At 37.4% G+C, this 27,645-nt stretch overlaps 1 protein-coding gene across 1 annotated transcript in view; it reads left to right on the plus strand.

Annotated features, from left to right (window-relative positions):
* The window catches only part of LOC107706379 (insulin receptor-like), an 82,163-nt gene that overhangs the window by 8,077 nt on the left and 46,441 nt on the right, over positions 1-27,645 (plus strand). The window contains exon 2 of the mRNA XM_016510076.1: positions 1,843-2,391. Coding sequence (XP_016365562.1) covers positions 1,843-2,391 — 549 coding nt within the window. The remainder of the gene's footprint in view (positions 1-1,842; positions 2,392-27,645) is intronic.

The raw sequence follows: 27,645 nt of genomic DNA on the forward strand, positions 1-27,645 counted from the left end.
ATTTTTCCCTGACCTTCTTTTATCGGTAAAGTAATGGTGCACACTATTGCTGAAAAACACAATCACTACTTAGCAGTCAGATGTCCGTATGCACAAAGGCACAGATCCCTAAACAAGGTCATATCTGCAGATGAAACTTTTTTTTGTAGAAGCATTTTTTAAATTTGAACTAGCACCTCATGACTACACCACGTTATGTACGAGAAGCTGCAAAAGACACAGGCGCAAGTGGAATGTACAAAACATGGTGACATTAATTATTAAGTAAATATAATGGGCGATATATTGCGTCACCAAAAATTATTGAGGTCATTTACATATATTGCGCGATAAGTCGATATATTGATTATTGCGACAGGCCTATTCCTGTGTCCTGGTTGAAATGTTTGCTATTGTTTGTCTTGTTTCAGAGGAAAGTGAGTACTTTGTGTGGTTTGGCCGTTTGTCGCATTTATTTATTAATTAAAAAAAATATATAACATTTGCTTTATATATCTTCTGACGCAAGATTTATTTTGATCTCTTAATGATTGACTGCAAAGGCAAACACACTTATGCAGATTGAATGCAGGTTTCAATCAATATGTCAGGTTGAAATATACTTTTCAGGTCTGTAACAAAGCAGGACTAGCTGCAGAGAAAGTCAGAGAAATCAGCGTTGCCATAAATCACTACCTCAATTACATGCCTTTTCTTCTTTAGACATTTTCTTTTCTTCTTCTTAAAGCATATTTTAAACCTGTAGTTTACTTTAAGGTTAACTTGTTAAAGTTATGATTTATGTTTTGATCTTTTACAAATGAAAAAAGATTGTTTACCTATTTTAACTTAAATAAAACAAATAACATGTAACCTGTATAAAATAACACCTTCCTAAAACTTGCTTTGAGAATATTAAAGTATTAAATAATTGAATTTAAATGTAAATGCATTAAAGGGATATTTCACCCAAAAATGAAAGTTCTGTCATTAATTGCTCACCCTCATTTCGTTCCAATCCCGTAAGACCTTTGTTCATCTTCGGAACACAAATTAAGATATTTCTGATATTTCAGAATTTTCATTTTTGGGTGAACTATCCCTTTAAATAATTTTGTTTTTGTCTTTAAAACAAATTAAATTAAATCTTTTTCATCTCATGATTGTAACTTACATTACTCATTGTTCGATGTTCAGGGTTTAATTTGGGCTAGAGCGTTATTCAGAGAGTGAATGACTACATACAGTCAGCCAGGACACATCTCATCTCACTGTACCACCGTTTCTTTCATGTGCTTCAACAATACTCTTTTCAAGTGCCTGGCTCCCCATTTGTACATAGTGTATTAGGAGTGTGGTGCTAAAAATAAGTGTAAGTGTAGACGTATTGCACATTGTGTGTGAGTGTGTGTGTCTGAGAGGACACGCATGTCAGTAGGGTTATACTGTGTGTTTCAGCTTCCTCATGCTCCAAAACTTCCGGACTGAAGTTCACTTGAGAAGCATCTCTCCATCTCATACACTAGTAAAGCAGCACTGGAATGTGAAAAGCTGCAGGAAGAGGTTTTATTATCTTCATTAAACATGTTATGTCATATGGAAGGCATCACCTCAAAGGAAGAAAATTGAACAGTGCGACAGAAAACTATCAGAAAAATTTCTAATGAAATTTTTTATGGCTCTGTAAATTATCTTCTTTATAGGTTTCTATGGAATAAATTTTTGCATTTTGTTTGTTTATGCTTGTTACAGAATAAAATCCTGTTAAATTGAAGGTCATCATCTGTAAGCAATTTATTCAAAATTTTTGCTGTAGATTTTCACTAAACCAATTAACATTTTGCTGTCTTTTTGTTGTCGCAGTTTGCTCAAGTAAAGACATCAGAAATAATGTGACCAACCTGCGGGTGCTGGAGAACTGCACCGTGATCGAAGGCCACTTAAAGATTCTGCTCATGTTCACGACCAAACCGGAGGATTTCCGTGGTCTGAGTTACCCCAAGCTGATGGTAGTGACGGACTACCTGCTCCTGTTCCGCGTTTACGGCCTGGAGAGCCTCAGTGACCTGTTTCCCAACCTCACAGTGGTGCGTGGTAATAATCTCTTCTTCAACTACGCGCTCGTGTTGTTCGAGATGCTGCAGCTGAAAGAGATTGGCCTTCACAGTCTGATGAACATCACCCGTGGAGCCGTGCGCGTAGAGAAGAACCCCGACCTCTGCTACCTCTCCACCCTTGACTGGTCCATGATCCTTGACTCGGTGGAGGACAACTACATCGTGGCCAATAAGAATGATCGAGAGTGCGGAGACGTCTGCCCCGGCACGATTCAGGGCAAAACCACCTGCCCCCTCACCACCATCAACGGAGACTTTAGCGAGCGCTGCTGGAACCAGAAGCATTGCCAGAGAAGTACGTAACCTAAAGCACTTCTTTTTATTTTAGTTTTGCACTGTTAAAACATCACACAGAATGTATTTACACCCTCAAAAGGAATTCCACTCATTTTCGCCTCCCCCTCATCGTCAGATAATCGTTTCAAATCTCAGTTTTCACTAGCATATTAGGGTAATAATATTTATATTACCATAGAGTCTTGAGATGTTTTGAGAAGTGAGTGGAAAGTTGTCAGGGCTCTCTCTGTGTGTGTGTGTGTGTGTGTGTCAGACTGTGTTGGCAGTACATTCACTGGCTTTTTCAGCAGTAGAGACGCTGGAACCATGCTGGAAGCAACAAGTCAGGTGATCAGCTGCAGTTAAGTAAGCCTAGTTTCTGTGTCAAAGCATGAACCATGTTCCAGATTATGACGTAACAGCCCTGTTTGTGCAGTAGTTCGGGGTGTGGGTGGTGCTTTGTGTTGGTGTATGTGTTTTTTTTTGTTTTGTTTTTTACCTGACAGGATCCGTTGGAGTGGCCAGTCGCACATTATGAGCTGGTCTGCAACGGATGAAGCTGTCTGCAACCATTTGTTCCATCTATTCAATTTGAAGTGCTGAAGAACTTGTGTTTTGAACATAGGGAAGAACTTTACATATTGGTGCAAAGCCCTTGAGCTCGCACAATTACGCAACACATGGGACACATCATGTAACTGTTCTTTGAACCAGCTGTATGGTGTCATGTGTGTCTTGGAGGCATGATCATGTTCTGTTTGGTAATGGTCTTTTTGCGGCCCCATTTTAAAAAGAAAAGACTCTCTGTAGCTGTGTTTGCTAAGGCAGATGTGTGCAATTAGTTTTCAGGCAAAAATCTCTTTGTTTTAAGTTGGAGAAGGGCTCTAGTGACCAAAATAAATGCATAGAGGTGGGCTCTTTTGACTTGTGCCAGTACCTTAGCAACTGCCCAAAACAATATAGCAACATGCTAAAACCATTCCAGTGTCAATATGTAACTCTAGTATTGCTATTAATATACACAGCAAATATACCGCAAATGAAAACTTTTATTCGGCAAAGATGCATTATCTGTTCAAAGGGACAGTAAAGACATTTGTAATGTTACAAAAGATTTCTATTTCAAGTAAAACATTTTATTTTTTACATTGATAATAATTAAAAATTAGCACCAAATATGCACATTAGGCTGCTAAATTTTTTTACTTTGCCATCACAGGAATAAATCACATTTTAAAATAGAAAGTTTCTTTTAAAATTGTAGTAATATTTCACAATATTACTGTTTTTATTGTATAATTGAGCAAATAAATGCAGCCTTGGTGAGCATAAGAGACTTTGAAGGAACATTTAGATATCGGGTAATGGTAGTTTATAAACATATACATTTTAAATGACAAGGCAACTGATTTTCGTAATGCTGCTTTATCTGTTTATGTAGAGTTGAGGGACAAACTGCCTGTAGGTGATTAATGCAAGAGTAAGGATAGACTGAAGCCCTTGTTAAGTGCCTTGATAAAATCCTTGTTCGGGCCACTTTTACTCATGTCTGTGAGTTGCAGTTGTACAGTAGGGGATGGAGTTTTTGGCAACAGGTGGAAATTAAAAAAGCATTATCTAATGATAGAATCTGTCCTGTCCTGCTGCTTGGTCTGTGGTGACTGGTGAAGGACTTGGGGTTAGGGGTCCAATATTGCTTGGAGTGTGCAGCAACTTATAAAACCACAGAGCACTAAAGTGCAAAGAGATACTGTGAGATGAATGTTGTTTTCAAATAGTTTTGATTTGTGTATGTTGTGCAGACCTCATAGTGTTTGTTGTGTGTACTGCAGGAATTACGCTCTTTGTTTACAATAGATTATGAAGGTAGTGAACCGTAAAGTCCCTCTTTGGATGTTGTTGTGTGGATTTTGCAGAAAACGGCTGATTGTGTAAAGTGAGTATATTTTGTGCTAATTTATTAGAGGTTTTCTGCCATTTGGCACTTGACCTCAAGAACTAATTCTGGCAATAAGCCTCGTCTTATTTTCGTCATCCATGTTGTAGCAATGCCTTGTGTTTAGGCCCTGTTCTGTGGCTTGACATACTGTATTTCAAAACTATTAAAAACTTTTTGCAATATTTTTTCTTATTTTCATGACCACATATTGTTGCAATATTTGTAGTTTTAAAAAAAGCTACACCGAAGACTTTAAGATTATTGAAGTGCTAAAATTTCAGCATCTACAATAATACTCTCTTCCCTTTTATATATACAGAGTTCTGGCATGAAACTCTAGATGGCGCAGTCCGATAGGTCTAACTCAATCTGACCTAATGACATCATTATCGCATGGCACAGCTGATTGGTTCTCTCCTGAATCGGTAGCCAATGAGCTTGCTGCTCAACCAACAAATATATGACTAGTAGTCGACCGATATATCGCCAACGCCCATATATCGGCCGATATTTGGCATCGGTAGCCAATGAGCTTGCTGCTCAACATTCAAATATATGACTAGTAGTCGACCGATATATCGCCAACGCCCATATATCGGCCGATATTTGGCATTTTTCAAATATCGGCATCGGCCGATAAGTTTTTTTTGTTTGGCTGATGTGTTTGAGTCTGGACTTTTATTTTGATGCCGCTGAGAGCGGCAGCGCCTGAGCACACAGTGCTCACATTCTCCCTCTTGTTCGCCGTCGTCCTTAACAGTTCTGTCTAATACGGATAGAAGTCTGTCTAATAATCCGATAGAACTGTTAAACAAAGGAATTCAAATGTATACAAAAAGTATTATAACGATTGCTTTTATATTATTAGTAATAGAAAGGCAAACATTATAATACTTTCTCCTTTGCTGTCAGCATTCAGCAAATACGCATTTACATAATTTGAACAAATCTTTGAATGACTAATGAAAATTTAATTTCACAAACCTTGCAAACTTAGTCGAATCTAGTTGAGATCTTGTGAAGTGTGCATGTGACCTGCATGATCGCGTGTTCTCTGCGTGACGGTCGGTCCGTGCGAATTGAATACGGACAAGAGGAGAGTTCACTGATAAGATCTGCTACGAGGTGATTCATGTATGCTATATGGGGGTTATTTCATATGTTATATTTGCAGCAGCAATATATCTTACATACTCACAGCAGGATGTTGTGGATGTATTGGCTGTAGCAAGTCTCGGTACTTGCTCTGCCGCAGCAGCAGCATAGCAGATCTATTCCGCCAAGACCAAATACATTAACATTGTCATGTACATTACCATGCCAGTCCCTCAGAGAGTTGTCATGACAGAAATACATTTTAACCTAAAATACTCTTGGGGAAAAAAAACACTATGTTTTCAGTGTCCTAGCAACAGAATACCAGATAAACCTGGGCCACTGACATCTGTCATGGTTGATCTGATCACAGGTAGTTGGCTGAGACACATTACTGTTTACACTTGGCATTGACATGCATCTCAGATGCAGTGTTTCCCCTAGGATTTTTTTCAGGGGGGGTGGTAGACCCCCCAAAACTACTAGTGTTGCGGAGCGGGTGTGTTACGGATACGTGGTGTTGTCATAGATGTGCCGCGCAGTAGGTGGTTGTTTGTATCGGTGCATTTCTAGAGTGAGCTAAACTGACAAAGAGTGCACATAAATTTGGTAAATAAATATAAACAACATTTATTTACACATCACACAACTATTTACAACACACTTCATTATGTGATCACTGGCACAGTGTACAATTGTGGTTTTTGCACTTAATTTTCCTAGGACTTTTGAAAAACATTTCAAGGGCCTCCTGATATGGGAAGTCCCCAACTGGGGGACCACTGATGGACACCCTCATGCAGGCCTCAAGATGCTCCCCCTGCAACCTGTTGCGAAGGTCTGTTTTCACCTGCAAGTAGCAGATGAAGACAAGACACATAACACACAATTCATTTAAACATAAATGAGCATGTTTTTTTTTTAATGCATGCAGGTTTTAAGCATTCTTACCCTATTCATGGCAGAGAAGTCCCTCTCACAGTTTACAGTGCTGATAGGCACAGTCAGTGCAATTGCAGCCAGCTGGCAGAGGGTTGGGTACAAGACCCCAAACTCCTCATATTTAGAGGTCAGCTCCATCATGATCTGTAGCTGTGTCTTGTCCTGAAATCATATGGCAATCATAGGGTTACAAGGTAAGCAGATGTGGTAGCAGTTTTTATAATTGTGTACCCACTGCTGACAGCCTAGATCTCAATGTCTCACCTGGAGTGCACCAGAGATGACATGTTGTCTGAATGACATCCACTCCTCCACAACAGTGCTGGCATCCACAGAAAGGAATTTCCCTGCCAGGGTCTTCAGGTGAGCGTGAGCTGCTTCGTGGTCAGTTGATCTTGCTGCCTGTGGCCCCAAGACACTGAAAGCAGCAAAGACCTCCAGGTCAGGGAACTTCACCTCAAGCTGACTTATCAGGCCATCTAAGTAGGGGTCCATTACCTGATAAAAACATGAATGAATGTATTAAATGAATGAATGAAAAGGAAAAGTGATAAAAGACCTTTTTGAAATGATTACATTCTCATTCTTACCTCCAAACGAAACCTCCTCCAGAATTGCTGCCTGTCTCCACCTTTTGGCTGGTTCCTTCTGTCCTTCTCCTGCTCAGTGGAAATGGCGAAAGGACCCAAGCTGGCTGGGTCATCCAAACGGTTTGCACTGTTTCTGAAGTACAAGTGCAGTTGCTGGAGGTGCTCCTTGAAGGTCCTCATGTACGGCACATTGTCTGCTGCATCTTTACAGGCCAGTGAAAGCCTATGGGCAGCACAGTGTGCACAAAGCAGCCATGGCCAAATGTCTGTCAGCTGTTTTGCCACTCCGTTTCTTCGTCCTATAAAAGTTTTTTTTTTTTAAAGAGTTGATTAAAACGTCTCAGGTTACTTATGTAACCATGGTTCCCTGAGTAGGGAACGAGACACTGCGTCCTCTAGGGGTCGCTATGGGGAACGCCTGAGGACGCAGTTCGAAGTTCCCATGAAAGGGAACAATAATTTTATTATTAAAACAGACTCTAAATGAAGGGTTAGGTGAATAAGACTTTTCAGGGAATAATACAATGAGGATTTCTTAGCTACCTGTCATTACAGCTGCACCGTCAGTCCCTAAACCAAAGATGAGATGAGTAGGGATCTCCTTCTTTGTCACAGCCTCTATAACAGCAGCTACTATGGTGTCTGCTTTCCCATCCGCAATGGGGACCAAAGCAAGGAAGTGGCAGTAGAGTTTGCCCTCACGGTCCAAGTATCTTACAAAATCAAGATTAACATCCATAATCATTCATTATTTAGTTTGATTATTTATTCATAAAAAGATGCTGCTTAATTACATGGTTGCATACCTGACATGGATGTCAAGCTGTTTAAGTACAGACACATCAGTACTTTCATCCAGCTCAAGTCCAACTGCTTGGGAAGCCTGGATCTCCTGCAGGATAGGTTTCTCAATGACTGCTGCCAGAATTCTCAGCATGTCATCAATGATCCTGTGAGACCTGTAATTGCAGCTCTGACCAACCTGAAAAGCATGCAAACATTTGGATTTCAGTTATTACAAAGTAATATAGCCACAATGAAAATAGTAATAGGCATTAACACATTTTATTATTTATTCAAATTCTCAAGTACATTTAGCATGACAGAATTTAACCATAAATTACTAACTTGAGGCATAGACATGCAAATTATTTGTCATGTGCAGTTAAAATCCATAATTCTTACCTTCAGCTTTTCAAAATACACACAGCCAAGCAGCTGGGCCAGGTCAAGCAAAGCTGTGTAGTTCGAGTGATGGGCAATTTCGTGCTTAACCAGCCAGTATAGACATTTAAAACCCCCAATCACAGCCTCATGTTCAAGGACAATCATTGGTTCAAAGGCGGCAGTGGCAGTGTTGCCTGTTGGTTTTATTTAACATTTGAAAAATTAAGCAAACATGCATTGATTGCCAGTACACAGACTTCCAAATACAGTTCTGAAATTAAAATAGACGTGACACCTTTCATCAACTCCACGTGACATTGCATGGCAGCTCTATGGTGATCAGAGGATGCGTGTTTGTCCAACTTGTCTTTTCTGTAGGACTCGCAGGGAGACTCAATGAAGACACGCATCTCTTTACCCCTTGTAGCTGGCTTCTTGTGTTGCCGACATAAGCGACAGAACATTCCTTAATGAATTGAAACAGCTAACATTAGCTCGCTTGCTAACAGCATTCAGCATGGTAATAGAAGACAAGCAAAGGGAAGCATTTGGCTACTATCCCCATGTACTGAAGCAAGCAGGAGAGAAGAGACTAGTTGACAGCTTGTGATTATCTCACAATATTTATAGGTATTTAGCAGTGATATTGTTGGGATTTTCTATGTACAACGAAGTAAGCTAATTGCCTGCACACAATATGATAGCATTATAATATAACAATACTGTATGTAACGACAAAGTTTAAAGTGGCTTTATAAATTAATTAAAAACATAAAAAACAGGGTGTTATTAGATGTATGCATCACCTTTTATGTCAAATTCTAACATTCAAATTAAAATAGAATATTATCATAGTATATGGCTTTTACCAATCAAATGAAATCATTGTCAACAAAATCCATCTTTGCAATGCAGAGGTGACACCGAAGTGGCATTAATATATTTACACAGCATTTACAATTTGTCTACATAAATTTAATTCAATATGTAATATGAAATTATTTCTAATTTTAACTTTTTAATTAAAATGTACTTTAAATATGAAACTTAGCTTCCAGTAGGTAGTTTTAATGAGTGAGTTATTCATTCAACCGATTTGTTCAAACGACTGATTAATTCAGGAATGAAGCAAGTGACCGTCTTTATTGAATGGGTAATTTAATCATTAATTAAACTGATCCGTTCAAAACGCGGATTCAGTTCTTCATTTTGAAATTTTCAATGGTGAAATAAAGAAAAAAAACAATATTGAGTCTAAAATGTAACTCACCATGTTAACTTATTGTTTATTTAACTGTTTTATAAAATAAATATCACATTTGCAACCGTGCTGATTCGGGGAAAACGACACTCTTGCTTGTGTGATATTGTAATATAACTACATCATATCATAATGATATAATTATAAGACAAAAACTCATTGGGGCAAAAATGACCGTGTATCTTGAATTTTGAGGGCATATAATGTTACTGCATATATCACGCAGTGAAAGCGTGAGTGACAAACTCAATGTCAGCTCGCACATCTTTCAAACAGTAAGCTAATTACTATATCATCATAGACGATACTTATCACACATCCCTATGCACATAAATAATGAACTTACAACTGTTACTGAACTGACATTTACCCATTTTCTTCTGCTTTCTCTTCCTAAGCGTGCAGGAGGCTGCAAATGCCGCAAGGCCCGCGAAATGTCACGTTAACAAGCAAATCCACAAAGAAAAAATAATAAAAACAATATGTACACTAATTAGATAACTTAGTTTTAATTCGGTAAATGATTTAGATATGTCTAAGTCAAAGTGTCATCTAAAATTTAAGACCTCTCATAAGACTTTTTATGGCCTAAATTTTAAAAATCTAATTTAAGACTTTTTGAGGATTCGTAGGAACCCTGAAAAAGCAAAATAACACATGACGCGCATTCTTTGCTCTTCATTTTCTAGAAATACAGTTTAAGAAACTTGCTGTATTTTTGTGTAATTAATTAAGAGAACGCACTGCAGTCCTAAACACAACTTCCCACCTCATAAATACGAACTTCCCAGGAGGACTTGAAAGCAGGAGCTTAAATTATTAAACTAGTAACATGTAAATCGCACAACTTACCTATGCTTGTTTTATAAAGCCATGACTTGTATTCGGGGTCTTCAACCCAGGCAGGATCCCACCCTGAAGTCCGGTGCTTGCTTTTGGTAATAGCACCGGTTCTTACTCCCTCCTCAGAAAGTTGCAAGGAGCTTGTATTTGGATTGCTATCGTCAGGTGGCATCTCCACAGAGGCTGGCTTTGCTTGAGTAGTTTCTCCGGATTTTGTTGCTTTTAAGAAATAAAAACGAATTTTTGCCTTTTTAGGATTGTCACCTTCTCCATTCCTCTTCGACATTTTTACCGCTAAAGCAGTCTTGCCAACTTCTTTCAACTGAAAGTAGCTAAAGCCCGCTTGAAAAGTAGCTAAATGACGTCATACGTTAATTAGCATATTCACAACGTCATTGTGTCATGCCATACCTTTTACATTTGTTTGCCTGTGCTCACAAACTGTATTTTAATGCAGCCAAATTCTCAATAAAACTGTTTTCACTGATATATTTTTCTGTTTCTGTTGTCAGACAACGGGATGAATATGAAATAGTGACTGAAACGCAGCCCATTAAGACTAGATAACCAGCTCTCCCTTAGATGTTAATCTGCACAAAAATCCTGATTCATAATCAGTTGTCTAATGAAATCAAATACACATAAGATAAAGACAATTGCTGTGCTGTGATTTCGGCTATATTTGCATGTAAAATAGAGTTAAAGTGACAGAATATCTTTTTAACTGAAAGCGCTGCTCCTCAGCCGCTCGCTAAACAGATCAGACGCAGAGAGAGGTGTGTGCGCGCTGGGAAAGAGAGACCTCGCGCTCGTGCGGCAGTACCCATGAGTCTCAGAAACTAAATAAGGTTTGTCCAAGAAGTGTCTAGATTTGCCGCTAGGCGCTTTTTTGGAAAAAAGTCTGAAAAGTCGCCAAGTTGGCAACACTGCGCTAAAGTTAATACATAGAGCTCGTGCGTCTTTTTTTTTTTGGAATAAAGGCTATTTTTGGTATTCTTTCAGGGGGGGCGGGCCGCCCCCCCAAAACAATGGTAGGGGAAACACTGTCAGATGTGTCTTCTGTGGCCACTTGATCAGATTTTGTTGAGAGGAGAGCCTCTGAATTTATAGCTGCATACATCACTTACTATATCAGTTTGTTGCTGCATAGAAAAGACAGAAAGTTGACACAATATTAATAGTATAAGTAATATTAAATTACTATTAGTAATTTAATAGTAGCATTAATAACAATAAACTTAAACTTTTTAGCAATTTAAATTTTTTAACTTTTTTTTTTCTCACTTCAGCGGTAATCTGCCAAGTGTCTTGGAGATTTACAACGGTTTAAGTTGCGAATTTCATTTTCAGGTCTATGCTTAACAAGTAATAGGTCTGTGGTTAACAAGTAATAAATGGATTATAACTACTGCATAAATGTAGCCTCATTTAGTGTCATAAAATATTAAATAAAAAACATTATCAGACTATCAGACTAATAAAAAACATTATCAGACAAGCATAATACAATCATTTCTTTCTTTCTTTCTCTCTCTCTCTCTCTCTCTCTCTCTCTCTCTTATTTTATTTATTTATTTTTTTGGAGAATAAAAAAGCAAAAAGCAGCACCAGAGGGTTTAAAGTTTGGGGTCATTAAGAATTTTTTTTTTTTTTTAGAAATTAATACCTTTATTCATCATCAAGCATGCATTAAATTGGTCAAAAGTGACAGTAAAGACATTTGTAATGTTACAAAAGATTTCTTTTTTTAAATAAATTGTTCTTTTGAACTTACGATTCATTAAACAATCCTGTATTTGTAAATGTATTTCCAGGAATGAAAATAAGTGTATTTCCATTTCCACAAAAATTTCCTAAGATGCATGTAACCGGAAAAGTGCTTGTTTTTTCTCAGTTGTTTGTTGGCAAGTAAATCATTACCATTGGTTGCTGTTATTCAGGATACATAAGCATTTACTCTTGTTTCTGTACATTTAAAGTACATGAGGGCTTCTACACAGCATATCAATTTGATGAGCTCCATAATAGAGCGTTAATCCCTGTAGGATTAAGCTGTTAGTAAAGTGAGTTTTCCTCGCTCATTAATCTCTCTACGTGGAGGATCTTGCACATACTGTCTCTCTCTCTAGCATTCTTGCTCATTTGCTAAGGTCCCTCTGTCCCATATGTTTCTTTGCATAATATTGAATCACATTAAGAGCTTTTGTCTTAAACACACGTCTGTCCAGCTGTTGGATTTCAACAGGAATGCAAGCGTGTCCCTCGCCCTCAATCCTGATCCACATGGAGGGAGTTGCAGAGTTGCATTGCTTAATTCTGTCTGTAGGAAATCAGCGGTGAGTGGTCGACTGCAGCCGTGCGCCCTTCCTTGTGTCTGATCCAGAGAAAGAGAAAAGTTACTGAGGACAGCCAGATCAGCCTCTTGCACGGCTGCCTCTAAAAGAGAAGAAGGGAATGAGATAGCGAGAAAAAGAGCCTGTGGTAACTGCGCAGGGACACGCTGCCAAAGTCTCTTTTGCAGATTTCCACGGTTTTGTTTCATATTTGGAATAGTTTTGGAAGTGTTGGCACTGGTTTTTCCTGAGCAGCTTTGCTCAGTGAGCATATTTTGGCTGTTGGAAGCAGTAAAACTGATTTAAATCTATTGCTGTTGAGGAGTTAATAAAGTCTGACAGTTAATCGGGCCCTTTTTTGGTGTTTTTAAATGCCTGATGCTCACTTATACCAACAGACCGCACTAAACTGAATAACCGAGCATCATCCTGCATGATGACATGGCAATGGGCCTGAATTAATTGTGCCCGCCAGCTGCCCTGTGGGGAACTGAGGAATTAAATGGGAAAATAAAAGGGTAAACAGGAGCCATTGAAGGACGATGATATACTTGGATGCTTTTCTAAAGGTGCTCGTGCAATTGTGTACAGTACAAATGGGGAGAACATTGGAGACTTGGGAACAGTTTCTGCCTGTCCTTCACACTTGTGAAGTTCGCTGTCGGTGTAAAGTCCATGTTTTGTGTTAGATCTGTTAAGGGAGCGCAGAGGCTTCTGTTCAGGCTGTCAGCCAGTGCTGAATGAGGCTGGGCATCCCCCAGCACTGAATATTTTACACACATTAAAACAATTATCTTCGTTATCTGTCCTCAGACGGGATTAGAAACAAAGCTGGGATGGAGAAACAGTAGTTTGTCTGGGAGAATAGAAACACTACATGTAGCTAAATGTTTAAGTTTGTGGCTTAACATCTACCTTCCTGGTGACAGATTGCATTTGGCTTAGAGAATTGGCTCATATTTGATAAGCTAGTACGGTATGTTTCACTTTTTTAATTATTTGAAAAATGTGCTTTGTGTAGCCACTTGTATCCGATTTGCTCAAGGCTCAGTCTGGGTCATATAGTCTGTCTGACTACTTGTTCACCCAAGGCAATGTTAAGGAAACTACTTTTAAACTGTAGCTTCCTAAGCTACAAGCTACACATAAATTAAAGTTGTTAAACGACTGTCTACCCTTTTAAAAAGTAGTTTGTGATGCGACAAGCTACGAATAAAATTACTACCTCAAAATAGCTCACTAGATGCTATTTAAGGGAGTGTTAGTTTAGCAAACAATGTCATTTATAGTACACTACCATTGAAAAGTTTGGAGGCGGTAAGATTTTTTAATGTTTGTAAAAGAAGTCTCTTATGATCACCAAGGCTACATTTATTTGATCAAAAATACAGTCAAATCTGTAATATAGTAGGGCTGGGACAATAAATCGATGCATCGAAAATCGAGAAATGATTCTGCATCGATTCTGAGATTTTCCGAAGGCATCGCGATTCTCTCTTGAATCGATTCTGAGCTTAGTTTTTAACAGTAGATGGCACTGCGTGCTTTAGAAATAGCCGTATTCTGCTTGCTTCCTTACACAAGCACCACTTGAACCTAAAATAATCATTCATAAAGTTCGAAAAGGTTGAAGCGAATTACAAGGATGTTCACATTGGGCTGTTTACATTAATCTCGCATCATAAAAGCATAAAAGCCAATGTGCAAGTACATTTAACCACTTAAATTACTCAGCCGAACGCACAAGCGCTCTTCTTCGTGAGCATTTGAGTATGCGGTTAAAAACTAAGCTAGAGCGCCACCTGCTGTTAAAAACTAAGCTCAGACTCGATTCGAGAGAGAATCACGATGCATTCCAATAATCTCAGAATCGATCCACGAATCGCGATGCATCGATTTATTGTCCCAGACCTATGTATTATAAAGTATAAAGTTATAAAGTTATTAAAATCAATCCAATAAAGAGATGTGCAGAGATTTTCTCAGGGACAGGTTTATTTCAGTAGTCCCATTTTTATTACAGTGTCTACCACTGTAACAATGTCTACCAATCTAAATATAAGTAATTGTTATTTATATATATATATATATATATATATATATATTTAGATTGGTAGACATTGTTCTTACACAAGCACCACTTGAACCTAAAATAATCATTCATAAAGTTCGAAAAGGTTGAAGCGAATTACAAGGATGTTCACATTGGGCTGTTTACATTAATCTCGCATCATAAAAGCATAAAAGCCAATGTGCAAGTACATTTAACCACTTAAATTACTCAGCCGAACGCACAAGCGCTCTTCTTCGTGAGCATTTGAGTATGCGGTTAAAAACTAAGCTAGAGCGCCACCTGCTGTTAAAAACTAAGCTCAGACTCGATTCGAGAGAGAATCACGATGCATTCCAATAATCTCAGAATCGATCCACGAATCGCGATGCATCGATTTATTGTCCCAGATAGGGCAGAAACGATTCCTCGAATACCTTGAGTAACTCGAATACAAAAAATCGAGGCAAATTATTTGCCTTGAGGCTTCGTTTAGTCCATTTACTGTAACTACACATGGAACGCCGTGTTTCCCCACGGACCATTATTACTGACACACAACCCGATAAACGCTGGACCAGAACATAGACTATAAAAACAGGGACCAGACTTTAAAAAAAAAAAGCGCTGGACATATTTAAGACTTCTTCTTCTTCTTGTGTGATTTGCGGCAGCTTAGACGCTTCAAAGGCGTATTGCTGCCCTCCTCAGTTCATTTGAAGAACTCCATCTCATAGATTAAATCGGCGATTTGTTCCTGAATGAATCAACCGTTTAAATGATTCGGTTCAATCGCAATGACTCACTTCTTAACAGTGACTTGCTGCCACCTGCTGGTGGTTTTTTCGTTTTTAAAATAATTTGAAATATCTGTATTCAATGTTTTATGTTTAAAATAACAAAATATTATTTATGCATTTGTAACTGCAGGTTAAACATTCATGCCTGGCATTAAACAGTGTGTATATGCATCTAAATGCCACTTCAGATGCAGCTTCTGTGTTTCCTCTGCATTGCAAAGATGAATTTTGATACTGATATCATTTGTTTGGTAACAGCCCAAATGTCTTTTATTCTAATTGACTGATTAAATGTAAGAATTTGACTCAAAAGATGATGCACACTTTTAGAAAAAAATTGCACGACATAAATGCAATGTTTAGGTATTATTATTATTTTTATTACTATTATTTTGATTTATGCCTTTAGTTTTTACTGTTTACCTTTTTTTAAAGTCATGTGAAATTGATTTTTGTATTTTTATTTATTTATTTTATTTTTTTATTGATATATTTGTATTTGCATTTTGAATGCAATTTGGCAATTAAATACATTAAATGGGTTTAGTTTTCACGGTTATTAATGTATTACATTAATTAAAAGAAAACAAATTAGTTGTTTATTTTAAGAGATCTATCTTATTATCTCTTGTATATTTAGTATTGCTCTTTAATAAAGAAAAATGACTTCTTATCCGATTAATCGATGGAATAATCTGCAGAATACTCTATTACTAAAATAATCAATAGCTACAGTCCTAGTCCCAGCCCTAAAATATAGTGAAATATTATATTATTACAGTTTTCTATTGGAACCTTTTTTATGTATTTTAAAAAGTAATTTATATCTGTGATGGTTAAAGATGAATTTTCAGAAACCATTACTCCAGTGTTCAGTGTCACTGATGCAGACGTGCCAACCTGTATGCATTTTGTGTATCGGGTACACATTTTGACCTCAAAGTATGCTGGTACGATTTGTCACTCTAAACTACGCAAAAACCTGGTGACGTCTCTGTCCACGTGCAGTACTCAAATCAAGCTACAGAACATTAAATGTGGTGATCACACCTGCATTAAATGTGGTGATGTCTAAATCAGGGGTCTCCAAACTCAGTCCTTGGAGGGCCGGTGTCCTGCAAAGTTTAGCTTTAGTGATAAATGGTCCGTGTGCCGTGGTTCAAATGAGTAGCGCTGTTTCGTTCCACTTCTGGTGTAAAAACGTTATATTGAACATTTATCAAACTCTTATTATTGTTTTATCGAGGAAAATTATGTCACAATTATTGTTATAGTTTTATCGCCCAGCCCTATTTGGAGCTAAATTCTGCAGGACACTGGCCCTCCAGGACCGAGTTTGGAGACCCCTGGTCTAAATAATGTCCAATCCACAAAAATAATACTACTTTCAAAAGAAGCAGGCATATGATAATTAGTGGTCGACCGATATTGGTTTTATGACGGCCGATGCCGATATCTTGGAAAGCAGAATGGCAGATATAAAGCCGATATAATTTTATTTATTTTAATTAATGTTTAAGAAATTTGAAATAATTTGAAAATGTATTAAAAAGTAAATGTGTTAAATAAACATTCTTATACTTTAGATGACAAAGTATTTTTCACAAATAAATAAATATTTAATAAAAAATATAATAAAAAAAGAAGGAAACACTGTAACCAATAGGGCACTCAGTATTCTGGGAAGTTTGTCTGCATTGGGATTTGGGAATCATATTTTTTTCAAATAAAGCCAAGGTAACACTCATTTTAGCCAAATATCGGCCGATATATCGGTCGACCACTAATGATAATCCACATTTTTCTACCGTGTACAGGAGGGTTAAATAGTATTTTAAATCGCAAAAAAAAATACTCTGATGTGCCAAGCCATCAGAACTGAACCGAAAACGGTGTTTAAAAAAAAAAAAACCGAGGGACGTATTGAACCGTGGGTTAACTATATTGTTGCATCCCTACTATTTACTCTAAAATACTGTATAACAGGAATAGCACAAAGGGTTGTGTGACTGAGTGCAGACCTGCTAACCTTTGAAAAATATTTATCATCAAATCTTGCATTTTGCACATATGATTTTGACATTAGTCATCAAGGATCTTCAAGTAATAATGCAGCTATCTAGGAATATAAGAGCACCTCCCCCTCCTTCAAACCCCGTGTCCAGTCCCGTCACACTTATGGTACTCAAAAAATTTTTTTACAGGGTTGGCATGTCTGCTAATGCTAACACGGAGACATTTTTCAGGATTCTTTCATGAATAGACAGATTTTAAAAAGCATTTATTTGAAATAGAAGTCTTTTGTAACATTTTAAATGTCTTTAGTGTCACTTTGGATCAATTTAATGTATCCTTGCTGAATAAAAGTTTTAAATTCCAAGTAAATAACTACCACTAATATCAATAGAATAGTTTTGGGAAAGGAGTAAAGGCAAGGTATACTCCCTGACAGACATGTTATTGACTGTGAAAATAGGGTATCGTGAGGAATTCACTGTAACTCCTCCAGTTCCAATTGCTCTAAACGATTCTTATTTATCTTATTTTAATTTTAGATAAATCATATAATAAAAAATTTTTTAAAATCTTGCAAAGGAGTGTTATACAGACTTTTTACAGTCTTTTTACAGGCAGTCCAATAATTGACCTAACTATACATTATACAATACTGAACTAAAAATGTGCTAAAATATTTCATTTGTTTGCTTCCTCTGAGTAGTAGTGCAGGAAACACTGACTGAGTGCTTCAGGGTGGTTCTGCACACATTGGTGGAATAATACACATATGGGAGCATTTTACAGATCCAAACGTCATTCTATTCTTGTCTTAATTTAAAAAATTGAACTGATTCTGCAAAAGAACATGTCAAATATATTAATAGCATGAGAAATGAAGATAAAGGCTGAAGGAAAGAGTTTTTAATGGAGCTGTTTTATTTTTATCACTCTTTATAAGTGTTAGGCCTTGAGGAGTGGGATCCTTCCTGAAGTTTTTTCCATGTGAGATGATTCCAGATTCACATACGTCAGCGACCTTCACGTCTCCATCCGTTTCAATCTCTGAGGGCCTGTAAGGGTCAGCTAGAAAATAACTCACCTATGCTTCTGTTATTTATGTGCGGAAATTAGATCTTATGTATACGCTTGTTGTTTCTCAGTGCTGCTAAGAAACGTAAGTAACTCTGGGGTGAAAGTGTGTGTAAAGTGCACACAGGGATGTATCCTAAAGGAAGGACCGTCTATGGCAGGAGGCTTCACTGTTGAGTCCCCCTTTCCCCCTCAATTGCCTGACACTCTGATACTACAGGATACACTGGCGCCAATTCAATCTCAGCATGGAACAATAGCTGTTACCGAACTTCACAGAATGTTCGTCCCAATTGTTTCTGGGCATTGTTAGGCGGCTTCCTACTGGGAGGTTATGAATGGTCCCAGGGGCAGAGCTCCTAGACCCTCTGACCATCAGCACCGCCAATATTAGACAGGAACCGAACCCTTCCAGTGCGCCGCTTCACTGTGGGGAGGATGTTTTTCCCAGAGTCCAAGGGTAGACCAAGACATGTGTTAGGATCCGTACACATGAACTGTGCTTGATTTGAGATAAAGGGAGAATGGATGCTTGATAAAAACCAGGGGTGTAGGAGCCATTTTAAAAGTGGGGGGGCAGCTGTCAGGTGATGTGACCCTCAGCGGCCAAACAAATTATGTACATAATGTACAAAGTAAGTACATTCATGTTCATATAATAAACTCTATATAGAATACCAATTGCCGTACATGTTTAGAGCACCCTAATGGCAATTGTGGGAACATGCCATGATAGCTTACAGAAAGCAAGACAGCTTACAGGGACCTATTTTTTGTGATATCATATTCAAAAACCCTAACTCTAACCCTAATTTAAAAATAACTGCAGGACTTGGGACTTTGAGACCACTGTGGACATCTATACTTTATTTTTATGAAATAAAGATATTTTATGCACAATGTTTCAGTTACACTACACTTAAACAATAACTTTTATCCTAATTCTTAACAGTTGGACAAAAAAGTGTCTTTAAAAACTATTGGAACACACTGCCTTTACCTATATAACCAATTTTATTTAACAATTTAAACATAAAATGAAAAAATATATATTAATGTTTAATTCCTTAAAACATTGGCAAGTAGTCCCAATATATATAAAAAAACACTGCCTTAAAATTATCTTCTCTTCTTTCAACAAATCTCACCTGTATAGATTCTGGAGAGGTCGAGCAACTGTCTTCCCCTCTCTCTGTCAGTGACGTGACAGCCTGCCTTTCCTACAGACCAGTTAAAGTTAACATAGCCGTAATGAATTGAAGTACTAAAATGTGATAAGATATGATAAGTATTCGGCGCAAAACAACTTTGCTTTATTGGGAAAGGATAATTCTACTCCGGACACGACGGACGGAGCGATGCGACAAAAGAACCCAATAATCAGTTATGCTGTCCATATTTACATTTACTCATTTAGCAGAGTGTAGACTTACAAGTAGGAGAGCATATAAAACACACTGGATCCGGTGCGACGTGACGCACCACATGCCTCGTTCTTAACGGGTTCTTTTGTCTCGTCGCATGATCGCATCGCTCGCATCCGGTGTAGACGCCCCAGTACGTCAAATAATAACGTAGAAATTCGATCGCGTGATTCGTGTCATCGTGACATAACACATACTTACAGTATTTGAAAAAGGATGTAATCTTCCTCTGCTTTTTTCTGGGGCGCATTTTACCCCCAAACCGCCCAAAGAGCAAATTTAAGTGAAATTAATTTAAGGAGATTTGAAGCTCATGACAGACACGCCCAAGAGATAATTCGCCTTGTGATTGGCTGAATGTTAGTTCACTCAAATCTAAATAAACAAATCAGAGGACATGGTCGGAAATATCTGCGATGGGTCAAACAAAGTGCGGGGGAAAGAATCACCTTTTTCTAAAAGTGCGGGGGACATGTCCCCCCCCTCCCCCGCGGCTGCTACGCCCCTGATAAAAACCACCGAACACCTTAGCAATCGCATAGAAACTTCAGAACATGTCATATTCAGTGTTGTTATTGTTCATTTAGTCCTAAACTTATTAAAAGGTATTTTTGTTAATTGAAATAAAACTAAAATGAAATATAATTATTAGTTGAAACTCAAATGTTCGTAAGCCCAGCCAGAGCCACTTCATTGCCTCTAAATTAATCACTTTTACTCTCTTGCTTTCTCACCCTTGTTCTCTCTATCATCACTGTCTGTTTTTTTTTTTTTAAATAATGCACTCACTCTGCAGCCAGTCTTCCTCGCCCTAACTTTCTTTAGCTTGGCCTTACTCAACAAAATGTTCTTCCTCTTGGTAAAATGTTTGAACATGGCTTCTGAACATGCCTCTTTAAATAGCCCGTCTTTAATATCAGGAAATTAATCATGCCATATTCAGCATTTATCCACTGTAATTATATGGGCTGTGTAGCATTTTGTGGATGGACAAAGTATGCATTCATCAGGTGGAGTTTTTTACCATGATGAGCAGAAAGCCAAAAACGCATTTTGAAGGTTTTCTCTTCCCACTTGTGAGGTCACTAAGATCTGGAAAAAGATTGGAATCCTTCAGCCACTTAAAAGAAACAATTATACGTCATTGCAAATTGTAAGTCTATGATTATTTATTATAATTGACTGATAACAACCTGTTTATTGGATCTGGTTAATTTTTTGAAGTTTCCACACACTTTCTTGGCTCTTTTGGATGCTTGAGCTCTCACTGGGCCGATTACCAAGGCCGTGTACTCAAGTGGAGCCCCTCCTTTTGGGCTGAGACAGGCCCATCGAGTGCCAAAGGTATTAACTCAGTCAAAGCCTTACTGCTCAAGCCCTTCTCCTGGAATCTCAGACATCTGAAGCATTCATTAAACCTCAGCAGACAAGCATTTCATCAGTGTTTTTAACAGTTTTTCACTCAAAGCTCTTCTCTGAAGACGTCTCTGGCCAGGCTCTTTAAATGTTCTGCACATCTGCAGATTTGCTTTCATGCTGATGAATAGTGTTTTAACTTAATCATGGCAATCAGATTTGATTTGTGGAGCACAGAAGCGTGAAATACAAAACAAGATTTGTCTTATTTTATCTTAGAAGTTGGCAGTGTTTTTGTTTTGTGTGGTCATACGTATGAGCTGGTGCTTGGAAAATGTATACCTAAAGTATTTGCCATTTTGTTATAATCCTTTTCCACAATAAATGTGGTAACTCAACCCTCTACGCACACCTTGGCAATATAATCGCCATTGGCTAGTAAATTTTTTTTGTTTACTCGCCAGACTGATAAACTATTTTACACACACACACACACGTTTACTTAGCTATCTAAATGGGGACATTACATAGACTTCTATTGTTTTTATATACAGATAGTTATACACTTTTTAACCTAAACCCATATGCGATACGATAATGCTTAAAGTGCCACATGCTCAGATGAAACAGTTTTACTCAGCTGTTGCTGAGTCAGTTCTGTGAACTTCTATAACTATCTTGTGTCATATATATATGGTTATTTGTATTTGTAACAACTTCTGAAAGTGAACGGTAGTGTTTTACTCTAGCATTACATAAAAATGTAATTTTAACATTAGTGTAATCATTTTAACATGAGTTTAGGAACTGAATAATAAAAAGGAAAAATAAAACACTGCTTAGTATTTACTCTTTGAATTCAATATGCACTGATTCTTATTTAAGCTACAAAAGTCCTTTAGGTAAGAGCAGTGAGTGATTTTCTCTTTGTCTTTTGTTCATGGCCCCAAATATTGCAAGCTGTAGCAATATGCATATTGTGATATGTACATTTGCGATATTTCGATAATTTCGATATATTGCACAGCCCTACTACTGGGTTTTAAGAGTTCAAAGCCTGCAGAGAGAGGTATTTCTACACTGTTTGCATACTGTCAAAATACTGCTTGCAGTTGGCTGAATTTTCAATTTCATTATCTTGTTTTGTCAGTTCATCAGGAGTTAAAGGGATAGTTCAACCAAAAATGAAAATCCTGTCCTCATTTATTCATCCTCAAGTTGTTCCAAATCTGTATGAGTTTCTTTCTTCTGTTGAACATAAAAGATATTTTGAAGAATATTGGTAACCGAACAGTTGATGGGAACCCATTGACTTCCACAGTATGGAAGAATACTACGGAAGTCAGTGGGGACCATCAGCTGTTTGGTTACACACATTTTTCAAAATATCTTCTTTTGTGTTCAGCAGAAGAAAAAACTTTTGGAACAACTCGAGGGTGAGTAAATGATGACAGATTCATTTTGTGGGTGAACTAATACTTTAAATACAAAGCTGTTGTAGCACATTTCTCAACTGACTAGTTCATTTAGTGATGCCAAAATAATGTTTTATTTTTATTTTTTTTGTGATATTTTTTTTAGATCTCTGCCTCTTCTTACCCATGAGCTCCCTATCACATGTCTTTAAAAACCATGCTGCCTGTCTCCGCCACCAGAAGGAGATGGTGCTGTTGTTTCAGTAGCCTTAGGGGTGTTTTGTCCAGACTGATCCTCAAGCTTCAGTTTGGGGTGTGGTAGTCAAAGTTGATCTGACATTCCTCTCTGCTGTTAGGAGAGAGAGACAGATGTCTTGCATACAGTCATTAAAGGGATAGTTCACCCAAAAATTAACATTCTGTCATCATTTACTCACCCTTGTGTCATTCCAAACCTGTATGACTTTCTTCCATCTACAGAGTACAGAACAAGTTATTTTAAAGAACACTGGGGTTTAAAACAACATTGGACCCCATTGACACAGGGTTATTATGCTTGACTAAACCTAAAACCATAAAAAAAAAAAAAAATTGTATTAAAGTGTTCTAAATTAACTGAATTAAAATTAGACATATTGACATCCAAAAAACTAATCAAAATGACAAAAGCACCAAACAAAATTCCTAAAACTTTAACTAAAATGAAATTGGGAAATTTAAAAATAACTAATTCAAAAGATAAAAAAAAAAAATCTAAAATAGTGTCTCAATGCTACTAAAATAACTCTGTATTGACTTTCATTGTATGGACAGAAACACACCGGGACATTTTATCTTCTTTTGTGCTTCACAGACGAAAAAGTCATAGAGGCTTATAATGATGTGAGGGTGAGGAAATTATTAAAATTTTCATTTTTGGATAAACCATCCCTTCAAGGTTTTCATTTTACTTACTTTCATGTTTATTACAGTCTTAATAAATTAATGTAACAATGTAGGAGGAACAAATTTCCTACGTACATGTTTTTTATTTGCATGATGTCCCTGCGTCATTCATCAACACATTAGTGCGGTTGATGCGGCACTGTTTGTGATCCTGGATCATCATGTCTAATTTAGATATCTTGTCTGTCATTGCAATACTCAACCTGGTGGCAATGAAAAACAAAACGTGAGCGAGTACAATCGTGATGTTAGAGTGTTTTTCCTCCATTACGGGTGGCTGGCTGCCTAATGAAAGTGTTTACAGCATCTGTCTCTGCTCTACTGCTAGTAGTCACTGTTTCACCGCCTGCAGTGTGTCACATAGCGCCGTCACCTCTCTGAAACCATGATTAACCCCAAAACACAAAGACTAATTAATAGCTGTCCTTGTAGCATCTCATTACTCTGTCGTCTTCTCACAGGTCCTCATCCAGTCGTAGAATGAGCGCATATCTCTGATACGTTAGACTGCCTGCAGAACTCTGGCGTGGCCTTTTGGCCACACTCATCCTCTTCAATGAGCTCAATGAATGTGTAAGCACACATTAAAACAGCATCCTGTCAGGCTAAACTGGTTACAAGGACCCAAATGCACGTGATAGCGCCAAGAGAACTGACTGACTGCCAGCTATTGAGCCAAATGTGCACTCTCTGATGCAGTTACACTCAGTATAAGATTATTTAGTTGTTTGATCCAAGCGTGAATGGCAATTTGTTTGGGACATTTATCTCTTAAAATGTCCTGATGTTCTAAATGGCTTCTTCTTCTTGCCAATTTAGGAATTATTCTGTGAATTAGGTGTTTATTTTCATGGTCAAGTGACCTCACTGCATATGTTGTCATTATACTTAATTCAGCAACTAGCATCCAGTTATGATGTTTTGAAATAAAACTACCACATAAACTTTGGATTTTGAATGTTAACCACTAGACTTCTTTTTGATATTTTTAGTGGCTGCACAGAAAGCTCTTAATGCAGCTTTATAAGATGGCAAATTACCAGCGCAGTCTAAAATGGCTTTGTCGATTAATCAGTTTTTTTAGAGTAGTGTTGTCACAGTAGAATTTCTAACTTGGATACAATACAATACCCTGAATAATAGCAGGGTAATTATTTTTCTTATTCATATTATTTTTCCTTGTGTTTACCCAGAGTAAGGTGGTGTGAGCATTATGAGTGCTTTAAACACTTGTAAGGTCTGTTTCATTCATACTGGAAGCCGGCGGGTGCACTTGCATAGATGGTTTTAAGTATGTCTTTCGGAACTAATATAACTTATATCGTTCCAGCAAAACCCTAATATGGGCGAAGGCATCCAGGTGTTGCTGTCACTGAACATGAGAAAGATAGTAATGCATTGACTGATCACAGATGAAGACAGTAAACACACGTCTGCAACAATATAAAGTTTACCTGTGTTCTTCAAGCCATCTCGGGTATTTTCATAAGAATAAAGTCTAATTATATTGCAATGCTAATTGAAATAGCATTTATTACAGTATAGAATACTATAAAATAGTAATTTTTTTTTACCTCATTCTGAGGTAAGAAGCCATATCAGGTCATGTAAGGAACTTATTTGAAACACTTGACTGACATCATGAAGTGAGTTTGGAATAAAAATGTTATGTATTTTTTAGGACAACAGGTTTATGCTTCTCATAACATGAAAAAGTTATATTTTTGACAACATTAGAGTTGTAATAGGCTTAGTATCAGCTTGCATACTATCTGTACTATATAGTATGTGAAATTAAGATTAGTACGTTCCAAATTACAGTATGTTGAAAACAGTATGTCAAATGTGCCTGGATGTTGTAGTGTTTCTTGGTGATTTCATAAGTGTGCACACTTTTTAAAAACATAACACTAAATACACAAGGCTAAAAGTAAGGAAATTAATTAAGATAGATCTCAATATTAAAATGCAAATTGAAATCTTGTGTATTAGAAGGTGTCTGTGATATTGGATATGCGAGTATATGTGAGAATGTCTGCACTAAGTATATTGAGTATGTACTAGAGCCCGACCGATATATCAATTAGCGATATTATCGGCCGATATGAGCCTGTCGCCAATATATCGGTATTGGCGAATATGCTGCCGATATGATTTTTTTTTTTACAGAACATATAATGCAGATTAAATGCTTCTGAATGGTGTAATTACTTAGTTTGTCCAGCAGAGCGCACTCCATTGTTTGCTACTGGCGACCCAGGTCAATGTAGTGTAGAGATGCGCAGATGAGCTCAAACTTCACCCGAGTCTGCTGCTTCAAATTATCCGCCATCAGAATAGAATTCTATTGTATTTTGTCACGCCGCACCGCTCGCGTCCGGTGTAGAATAGAACCCATTAATAATCAGTGATGTTGTCTACACTGGATGCAGTAAACTGATGCCATCATAAAAACGGAATTTACTGTATAATGTGGAATTTCATGGAATTTGTCTTATTTTTGATGAATAAATAAAAAACAGGTCAGTACATATATATATATATATATATTCATATTAGGGGTGCGCGCGACGACTAATTTGACTGTTGGAAAAGCTGTGCTTCCTGCATAAACCTGCCCCTGTTGGTTTATAATAAGTGAAGTGAAGTTAACTGTTAAGTGCACTGATGTCAGACTCATTTTTAATAAGTTTATTGTTAAATTGTTAAATACCCTGCCTAGGCATTGGCCGATTACCGGTTTCAAGGTATACCGCGATTTGAAATATAATAATAATTATTATTATTATTAATTATAATAATAATAATTATTATTATTATTATTAGGCGGCCCATTATAGTAATCTGAACGGCCTATATACAGGGCTCTAGACTGCGACCAATTTTTGAGAATGTGCGAGTTAAAATTTGACGTGGTCGTATTTGTGCGAGTGCATGGTCTAAGCTGCTCCAAAGCATCTGCTTCATACAGCGCACGCTGCAGAGCCGCGCACATTGTAGCAGGAGTCAGATTTCACTGATCACGTAAAGAGAGGCGCTTTCAGCGCGAGCGTGAAGGTGCGCACCACGGACGGAGAGCAACGGAGGATTTGGTTTACAAACTAAAGTAAAAGACCGCTTCTTAAACCAGAATAATTTATTAGTCGGTATATACAGCATGTGATGTAGGCTATCCTATGCCATGCCTTGTCTTATTCGTTTTTGTTAAAGGTTATGTAAGCTAGTTTGTCATTGTAGCCTACTCTTTTATTGTTGTTGTGCTTTTTAATTAGGAATAACAATAAATCCATCTTTTGTTTTAGTCTTAAAAAGTGAAAGGTGTATAGATATAAGCAAACAACAATTATCTTTTCTTGTAAAACGTGACACCAAGATCGCGAATTTGAAAGTGAAAGTGAAAGCGCACGAAAAGAGGAATTCCTGTTCACAAAATTTAAATCACAAATAATACTGATGAAAAAGAACGGGTTGAATGTTGAACACTTTCGTTACCTGCTCGTGCGAAAAGTTAGTCGCAAAAGAGCGACCAGTGGGAAGAATGAGTCTAGAGCCCTGATATATGTGATATATGTGCACCGAGCCTTCACTAACTGAGTTTAATGCCACAGTTATGTTAGAACGCATCTCATTCTTGTTTCTGTGGCGGTGCGTCGGGCTCGTCATGGGGCGCGCAGTCCGGAGCGCTGTATGACTGATGTATCCGTTTAATTTAAATTTACTCCAAATATATGAACTTACCTGTTTTAAATACTTTATATTTAACGTGTTCGTTTATGTCCAATATTTAGTGTTAAACTGTTGGTCTTTAAAATAAATCTACTTTTGATTTTCACCGTTGACTGATTTTGCAGACCTTTTAGACTGATAACTTCCGTGCTCTGATGCGGCAAACTTGTCACAGGACGAGCGGTCCTAATAGCGATGTATGACTGTTGTATCCGAATATATATGAACTAGCTGTTTTAAAACATTTTTGTATTTAACATGTTAGTTTATCAGTATGTTTGAAAGTATATTATTTAGATT

The sequence above is a fragment of the Sinocyclocheilus rhinocerous genome, unplaced genomic scaffold (genome assembly GCF_001515625.1).
Source record: "Sinocyclocheilus rhinocerous isolate Xijiao unplaced genomic scaffold, SAMN03320098_v1.1 scaffold444, whole genome shotgun sequence".
In the NCBI taxonomy this organism is placed as follows: Eukaryota; Metazoa; Chordata; class Actinopteri; order Cypriniformes; family Cyprinidae; genus Sinocyclocheilus; species Sinocyclocheilus rhinocerous.